The sequence below is a fragment of the Pseudorca crassidens genome, chromosome 1, assembly GCF_039906515.1.
Source record: "Pseudorca crassidens isolate mPseCra1 chromosome 1, mPseCra1.hap1, whole genome shotgun sequence".
NCBI lineage: Eukaryota > Metazoa > Chordata > Mammalia > Artiodactyla > Delphinidae > Pseudorca > Pseudorca crassidens.
In genome coordinates, this window is record NC_090296.1 from 77,319,485 (window position 1) to 77,328,914 (window position 9,430).

Sequence of the window (9,430 nt, forward strand, 5' to 3'; positions counted from 1 at the left end):
TTTCTGGATGCTTAAAAAACGTATTTCCCTTCCTCCTCACTCTCAATCTGGGGCTCTTATCAGAAAGAATTATATAATCTCAAACTTCACTGGTGATATGAGTGGGGGGAGATGGGAATTAGTATCCCTTACAATGGGAATGAAATGACTGGGGCACAGCTCTTCAAGCAGTGGGAGAAGAAATGCTGCTGTTCTGGTTTGTTGCAGGGTCTGTATTGGCTAACGTGCCCTGGATTGAGGTCTGCCTCACCTCCCTCGTCCTGGAGGGTGATGGGATCATTTTAGTCACAGGAACCTTGTCATCATTATTTCATCTTAATTTGGTCATTTGGTAACTGAGAGGAAAGGGGAAAATCACAAAGGTGGCAAGAGGGACATGTGTCTACATTGTATATCAACCCCTACTCCCTTAAAAGGCCAGGCAATGCGAATGTGTATGGAATCTCTAACATAGATGGATCTGTCAAGCTCACTGAGACCATTTTCTTTCTTTTTTTTTTTCAAATTTATTTATTTAACTTATTCATTTTTGGCTGCATTGGGTCCTCGTTGCCGCATGGAGCCTTTCTCTAGTTGCGGTGAGCGGGGGCTACTCTTGGTTGCAGTGCGCGGGCTTCCCATTGAGGTGGCTTCTCTTGTTGCAAGAGCACGGGCTCTAGGCGCGCAGGCTTCAGTAGTTGTGGCACATGGGCTCAGTAGTTGTGGCTTACAGGCTCTAGAGCACAGGCTCAGTAGTTGTGGCGCACGGGCTTTGTTGCTCCACGGCATGTGGGATCTTCCTGGACCAGGGCTCAAACCCATGTCCCCTGCATTGGCAGGCAGATGCTTAACCACGGTGCCACCAGGGAAGCCCGAGACCATTTTCTTATTTAAACACTTTGCGTTGGACTACTGTGTGGTTAAATTTCTTTAATATCTAGAACAATGCTAGTATGATACAGAAAAGCAGTCCAGTCCCCACATCCTTTGCTGTGATTCCAGTATTTACAGTAGACAATGGGATTTTTCTCTCCAGAGATTAGGTACAGATTTCACAACGACAAAGAGCCAAACATCAGCATCACCCTCAAAAGACATTCACCAGAGGAGCAAAGCAGAGACCAGGAATACTGACAAAATGCTTTAACCAAACATTGTACTGAAAACAGATTCCTCGACAAGCCATCAAATTCACAGCAAGGAGAAACAAACCACAATGTTAGCAACATAGCAGTATCCAACAGGCCACTAATCAAAGCTGCACATAGTGTACCACAAAGAGAGCTTTGGAGACGGGGCATAAGAAGGCCTAAGATCCAAAGTCAGTCCACACCCTACCCATCCACCCATCAGGTCCCTGTAGTTTACAGTTGGATCTGTTCATTCTGAGGACCCCACCAGAGGCCCTAGTCTAAAGAAGTCTCCTTTCCCCTAGTAGTTTGGGGCATTCTTTTTGTCTTTGTCAAGGGGCATAGGTAGTCTTCATAACTGGTTGCCTCCCAAAGCCCGTGATGTAGGAGGCATAGACCTCTCAATGAATTTCACAAAAGACAAAAAAGGCTTAGTTCTAGGCAGTTGTGGAGTGAGAAAAGTGTGCCTCCACCAGCCCACCCCCTCAGTTTTGTGTTCTTTTGTTTGAATTAGGTTGTATCTCTGTCTACTGTGAACAGTGAGTGAGCTCAAAGTGCTATTCTCTTGGAGGGATTTTCACTTTTGTCAAAGCCTTAAACTCAAAGAATCAACTGTTTATCCGGAGCTTATGAAGCCACGTCCTGTTGGCATCTTGTAGACCTGGGAGTCTCTGTCTTGGGGAATTGAGCCAGTTAATATTCTCTACCAAATTCTTGGTGGGTGTCAACCTGCCCTTCATAAAGCCTCAGCAGCTACATTGCTTCAAAGATGTTCCATCTCAACATCAAGTCCCTACAGGGCTGGAGAGGCCTGGGTTTCCACTTCCCTGAAGCGTCCTTGGTACTCTGTAGAAGAGGCCAAGTCACTCTTCAGTGGAAAGCTTGAAACTCTCCTATACTCAAGTACGTACCAAATTCCCAGGACAACTAAACCAGCTATTCTTACATCCCTTTAGCAAACGAGGCTGAGAAAGAACTGGCCCACATTAGGTGAAAAGAAGCCCAGAGATTTTTATATACAACTGCAGATGTAATTAACAGGTCAAATAATGAGTTTCTGTCTGACAGGAGTGTTTCATCTTTCAAATCCTTGTTGTATGCTATACTGCTGCTTTCTTTGTGGACTGTTCGTTAATCTTATGCATTATTGTTTTGATTTCCTGCACATTGGTTTATTTTCAGAATCATCAAAGAAGCCTCTTAGATTTGGTCTGTTTATATACGCAGAGACTTCAGTTAAAATTTGGTTTTTGGATAATCCTGATATTTAAATGTATGTTGATAACTTTTATTTTTATACATTATTATGGCCTACATTTTGTTTTTAAAGAAAACATGATCATTTTTAATGACCATAGCCAGCATTACTGGACCTCAACTGTATTTTTCTGGGCTTCTCATTTTTGTGAATTTGGAGAGGAATGACTAAGTAAGTCATTTCTTTTTTTTTTAATTAATTAATTAATTTATTTATTTATGGCTGTGTTGGGTCTTCGTTGCTGCGCACAAGCTTTCTCTAGTTGCAGTGAGCTGGTACTACTCTTCGTTGCGGTGCGCGGGCTTCTTCTCATCATGGTGGTTTCTCTTGTTGCAGAGCACAGGCTCTAGGCACGTGGGCTCAGTAGTTGTGGCTTGCGGACTCTAGAGCACAGGCTCAGTAGTTGTGGCGCACGGGCTTAGTTGCTCCGCGGCATGTGGGATCTTCCCAGACCGGGACTCGAACCCATGTCCCCTGCATTGGTAGGCGGATTCTTAACCACTGTGCCACCAGGGAAGCCCAGTAAGTCATTTCTGAGCCATGATTTGGAGGACCTATTTTTTTTTAAAAGAGCCTTTCCCCTGCTGTCCCTCTAAATAGCATTTCTGGCTGGAGACAGCAAAGTGACCTGCTTGTGCCTGGGTGTGAATTGAGGGTCTGGATGAGGGCCTGCAAAAGGGCCTGGAAGAAGTTCAAAAGCATGGAGCGAAACCAGATTTGTTTTGCACATTTTGCCTCAGGTTTGCCTTGTGAAGAGATTAGAAAGTAAGACCTCTGAAAATAATTTAAGAGAACCATGATTAAACAGACTGGAGAAGGTCTTTACCCAGTGAAGAGCTGTCATACAATTAGTCTTCCTGAGGACAGAGCATAAATAAATGGGTTCAAAGGGCACAAACTATAATACATAATATTTGTTTACATAAATGGAAAAAAATCCCCACTGGTAAAAACAAAATAAATGACTGTGGAGACCTGATCACCTTTATTAACAGAATAGAGGCTTCTCTGTAGGACTGGGTGTGATCAGGTTCCAGTGTCCTTTCAGACCCAGGACTCTGAGAGGAAGGGTGGTTCTGTGGGGACCAGCCTGCCCTCAGTGGGTTCCAGGAATTGGCATCAGTTGTGAAAAGGAAGAGCAAGAGCTTTGCTCAGATGTAGGGACAGGAAAACATACCACAGTACAGAACACATAATAGCTGCATAATAAATACTGATCAGTTCATAAAGAAATAGAATCTTAGAAGCCAGTTGAATATCACTCTTGTTAACAGGTGACACTGACTTACATTCTCCTCGTTCTCACTGAAATGAGACAACTTCACAGACACATACATACTGCACAAAACTCTGTGACAGGTTTCCACCGGTCCTGCTGTTGCCCACAGAAGGTTGGACAGGAGCTCCCTCAGTTGTTGTTTGCTGTGACCAACTGCTCCTCCTCCTGTGAAGGGTCATGAGTCTGTCTCTTTACTTTGGTGGCAAACACTCCAGCAGCATCAGGCGACCCTGGTCATGGATAAGAATCATTCAATATGGCAGTAACTGTGGCAGCTGTGACTCTTTCCTTCTGGCGACGGACCTCGAGGCTTTCCATGTCCTCAGGGACTCAAAAGGTCTTTTTGAAAAGTAAAGCAGAATCAGCTCACCCGTCCTCAGAGGACCTTGACCTTGGTCATTCTTTTGAGGGGAGTCGTTACTTTTCAGGGGAGCTTGCTGTTCCCCTGCCAGTACAATTTCTCTTCCACTTTTTTCTTTTTCCATCGGCAGAGAAGCAGCATCTTAAAGGTCTTCCTGAAGGTTCTGTTGCAGAGGGCATAGCAAATGGGGTTGACAGTGCTATTGACATAACATAGCCAGTAGCCCAAGTGCCACAGGGTGACTGGGACACACTTGTCGCAGAAGGTGGAAACCAGGACCATGATGTTGTAAGGGGTCCACGTGACGATGAAAGCCAGGAGAATTGCACTCAGGGTCTGGGCTGCTTTCCTCTCTTTGACGAGGACCATCCTCTTTCGTTTGGTCATCTGATGGCTGAGGTTGGGATCAAGGCCTTTCGTTGAAGGGTCCTTGGACACCGGGAAGGAGCAGGGCATGATTTTCACCTTGCGACAGCCGTTGTTGGTATCCTGGGTCCCATCAGCTTTCACCACCAGTCGGAACTTATAGGCCATGCCCTTCTGACTCTTGGGTCGATGAGCAGCAGCTGGAGACAGGAAGTATTTTTGGCTGTCATAGTCATTTTTTTCAGTTTGAGCGTTCACAAAAGTTTCCTTGACCTCTTCAGCACTGAATTCTTCCCTTGGGCTTTCCTTGGCCTGACTCTTGTAGACCACTTGAAAGACAGGGTCAGTGGTGGGCTTGTCTTCATCTTCTGAGGAGGGGTAGCTGCTACAGGTGGTCAGCTGCTGAGCTTTGCCCCACTCAGTGCTCAGGCCAGTGGCTCGGGATGGCTTCCCAGTGACGGAGGTGCTCCTGCAGGAGGATGGCCAGGAGGCTTGGTTCCTTTCCCTCTGGGCCAGTGTGGGCTGGGGGCAGCAGCTAAAGCAGGACGTGAGCAGAGCCTCGTGAGCTGGCTTTCTCTTCTCAGTTTCAGCCACGCAGTCAGAGCCCTGGAGGTCGGCCAGGTCCTTGGTTCGCTTCTCTGTTTCCCGGTAGATCCGGCAGTAGAGGATTGTCATCACAGAAACAGGGATGTAGAAAGCAGCGATGGCAGTGCCAAAAGTGATGGTGGGCTCCGAGAGGAACTGGATCTGGCACTCATCTGGTGGGACCGTCCGCTCCCCAACCAAGTACTGCCAGCAGAGGATCGCTGGGGCCCAGAGGATGAAGGAGATCAGCCAGGCCAAGCCAATCATGATGCCGGCCCTCTTTGGGGTACGCTTGGCCCGATACGTCAGGGGTCTTGTGATAGAAAAGTATCGGTCAAAACTGATCACCAGAAGGTTCATGACAGAAGCATTGCTGGCCACGTAGTCCAGTGCGAGCCAAAGGTCACAAGCCAGACTCCCGAGAGCCCAGTGTCCCATGAGGATGTACGTGGTGTAGAGGTTCATGGAGAAGATCCCAATGATGAGGTCTGCACAGGCTAAGCTGAGCAGGTAATAGTTATTAACTGTCTTCAGCTGGCTGTTGACTTTGAAAGAGATCATGACTAAGACGTTGCCCACGACGGTGATCAGGCTCACCACAGCTGTCACAGCTGCGATGGTGATGACTTCCCACAACCTGTGGCGTTCCAAAGGCTGGTGATTCACTGGGGTGCCATTGACGGTAGTGGCATTGTGGTAAGATTCCCCTTCCATCCTGGTGCAAGAGTTTACATTAGGAGTAAGTCTTAGGTTCTAGACTGTTCTCTTTTCTATCTCATTTCTCTTGCCAGTTTCTGGAAGAGAGGGAAATACATTAGCTCCACTCACCAGCATGAATTTCTTTTCCACTCATTGTTTATAATTTCTAACAGAACATTAAATGTGGTTCCACATCTATTCAGAGCAAGATGCTGAAATCTCTAAAGTTTTGATAACACTTTTTATAAAGGCATCTCCTCCCTTTGCTTTTTATGATTACCAATGCCTGAGAGCCTTTCTTGTGCATGAGGCTGCTGCCCTCTTGTGGTTCTAATGGGCAATTTTAAAAAAAGGGCTGGGAAGATGACAAGGGCAAACAAAAAGAAAAGAATCAGATTGTTGGAAAGCAGGGAAGAGGGGAAAACAGGTGATGTTAAGTTATCTTAGACTATGGCCTTGAGGTCAGACCCTCTGTTTTTTTGTTTTTTTTTTTTTTTTTTTTTTTGCGGTACGCTGAGCCTCTCATTTTTGTGGCCTCTCCCGTTGCGGAGCACAGGCTCAGTGGCCATGGCTCAAGGGCCCAGCCGCTCTGCGGCATGTGGGATCTTCCCGGACTGGGGCACGAACCCGTGTCCCTTGCATTGGCAGGCGGACTCTCAACCACTGCGCCACCAGGGAAGCCCCAGATCCTCTGTTTTTTAAGCTCCTGGTGATAAGTATCTATTTTGTCATTCACTTGGGAAAAAGACAAGTTGTATCTACTTTATAGTCCAACTTTATTGAGTTTAATTATAAATTCAGTTATTAAATATTACTGAGGCACTGTTGTGAGCCAAGGCTGTATTACAGCACTTCTCCCTGACTTAAGGCACACACTCCCCATGAGTACCTCGTTTTCATCTAGAGGGTTTAAAAGTTGCCCCAGCTGCTGAAGATGATGACCCTCCCTCCATTTTGGGGCTATTTGCGTTGTCACAAATGTTTTAAATTATCTTTTTTTCTGATTATAAAGTAATATGCTCCTTGTAAAAGTTCAAACAATGTCAAAATATATAACTTAGAAAGCGAAAGTATCTTCTAATTCCATCTTGCCAGGGTAATCAATGCTAACAGGTGTATTTTGACAGCTTTTCCCTATGCATATACATGCTAACAGGTATTTAAACACGTTTTTTTCTAATGGGTGGATTTTTAATGTTTACACTCTAAATTTTGTTTTTTACTTAACTAATCATCTTGGACATCTTTGGATCAGTACATCTTTTGGATCAAAGCTGTCTCGTTTTCATTTTAATGACTGTACATTATCCCACTTAATGGATGTACTATAATTTATTTAACCAACAGCCCATTGACAAATTCCAACTTTTAAAAATAAAATAAAAAATTTTCTTTTCTACATTAAAGATTTATGTACATGATAAAAAGCTTCAGTGGGTACAAAAGTGTAAATGGTAAAAGATAGGTTTCCCTCCCACCTCTGACCTCCAATCTCCTAATCCCCCTTTTCCAGAGGTAACCACTGTTACCATGACTTATCTTTCCTTCCAGAGATATAATATGTGCATACAAATTATATGTGGTGATATACGAAAAGTACCATTTTAATTACATTTCAGGTACCTTGACATGATGATAGATCGTGAAGGAGAAGAGTCTTTTTGATGACTCTCAAAGCACATCGTATAGGCAATACCGGTTCTGCCTACCGGCTAGTTTTGACACTTCTCTGATAACAGGAATTGATATAAATAATTTGTGAAGGACTGTAGATCTTCTTGGCTTTGTTTTATATTTTCAGCTGTGTTTTTAGATGCTTTCCTAATACCTCCAATTCAGTATGGAATTGATGATATTGTCTTGTACCAGAAATCAGATTCTCCCAGCTTCCTGATCTTGCACCCTTCTCCTTCACATCCCAACGAATGCAGTCCAAATTAGCCATGAAACATCCCTTTATGGGTCCCTTTCCATTCCTGCTGCTACCACCCTGGTTCAGCTTCTTGTTACTTTACACCGATAACTCCCTGGTGATATCAATGTCCAAATGACGGCAAAACAAAACCCCAGGATGCCGGGTCACTTGATAGAGACTCCCTAGCACCTGAAATGACCAAATTTGCTCTACCCCCTGCAGTTCCCTGGGCAAATTTCATCACAGACTGTTTCTAATAGTCAGATCTCAGTCATGCAGTGCAAGATAGGCCCTACAGAAATCCCTTCCTTTTTCCTTCATTCCTCCTTTTCTTCCTTCCCCCAATAAACATTTATTGAATGTCTTTTATGTGATACACTCTAACATTGGGGATACCATGCTGGGGATACCATTAGTGGGGATATAGATAAATAAACAGTACATATCAGGGGTTGGTACTGCATGCCATAGGGGTGCATGGGAAGGACATCTAACCCGGTCTGGTAGGGGCAGGGGCATTACCTGAGGAAAAGATGTTTCAGCTGAGACTTAGCATGACTGGGCTTTAACCAGGCAAAAGGGGTGTGTGTGTGTGGAGGGGTAGGGGGTTGAGGAAAGAGTGCCGCAGACAGAAGAGCATATTTGCAAGCCCAGAGGCAAAAGGAGGCATCAAGTTGGAGGAAGCCTGAGAAGTGACAGGTGAGACTGGAGAGGTTGAGGGGGTGAGTAGGAGGGACAGGAATGAACTTGAGAGTAAGTCCGCTTTTGGGGAGAAAAGTGTCAGCTATTTCCAGACTCCCCATCTGCTCTGAAAGTAGTCCCCACATCCAGCATGTGGGAGCATTAGCCTGGAGAGAAGTAATAAAATGGACTGTTTGCTGAATTTTCTAATCAAGTCTTCAAAATAAAAATAAATGGTGTTTTGGAGGGATTTAATTTTTCCACTTAATTGTATTAGAAGGTAGTGAGCAACTTATGAAAGGTTCTGCGAATGTGGGTGTGCATGTTCTCCTGTGAACGCATGTTTATCACTGGGTGCCTATCCTTTCTGATCTGTTTTCTCATTTGCAAAATAAGGAAATTGGACTATGCAATCTAGGATACCTACATTTTTAAAAATTTTTGTTTATTACATAGTGTGATGGTTAATTTTAAGTGTCAACTTGGCCAGGCTACAGTACCCAGCTGTTGGTCTAACACCTGAGTCTAGGTGTTGCCGTGAAGGCATTTTGTAGATGTGATAACATTTGAATCAGTAGACTTTGGGTAAAGCAGATTGTCCTCCATAACGTGGGTGGGACTCGTCCAATCGGTTGAAATCCTTAAGGGAAAGGACTGAGATCCCCAGAAGGAATTCTGCCTCCAGATTGCCTTCAGACTCAAGACTACAGCGTTGACTCCAGCTGGGATTTCCAGCCTGCTGGCCTGCGCTGCACACTGCAGACTTGTTAGCCCTCACAGTCCTTAAACATTTCTCCAAAAGCTCTCTCTCTGTCTCTATCTCTCTGTCTCTGTCTCTCTCTGATAAATGGAATACACTCTGATAAGTGGAAAAGAAGATCATTTATAGTGGCAACATCATGTCATAATCACATAACTGAATCTGGCATTGGGCAGCTTCAGGTTCAAAACCTAGTTCCACTACTTACTGTATGACTTTGGACATGCTACTTAACCTCTTTTAAGTCTCAGATTTTTAAACTTTAAAGTAGGGATACTAAGAGTCCTTACCTCATAGGATTGTTTTAAAGATTAAACAAGATTATCCGGGTAAGTGCTTTGCCTAGTGCCTGACACAGGGATTTGCTCATTACAAAGTAGCAAACCAGCAAGAAGGACATCACAATGACTTCCTATT

General features: G+C 44.5%; 1 protein-coding gene across 1 annotated transcript; it reads right to left on the minus strand.

The window, feature by feature from the left end:
- Nucleotides 1-4,070: 4,070 nt before the first annotated feature.
- On the minus strand, nt 4,071-5,672 carry CHRM5 (cholinergic receptor muscarinic 5). Its single transcript, XM_067748137.1, has one exon. It carries the CDS (start codon nt 5,670-5,672, stop codon nt 4,071-4,073), a length of 1,602 nt encoding a protein of 533 aa, XP_067604238.1.
- Nucleotides 5,673-9,430: the final 3,758 nt, after the last annotated feature.

Excerpts from the sequence above, each read along its gene's own strand:
- CHRM5 (XM_067748137.1), bottom strand. The coding sequence starts at position 5,672 with ATGGAAGGGGAATCTTACCACAATGCCACTACCGTCAATGGCACCCCA.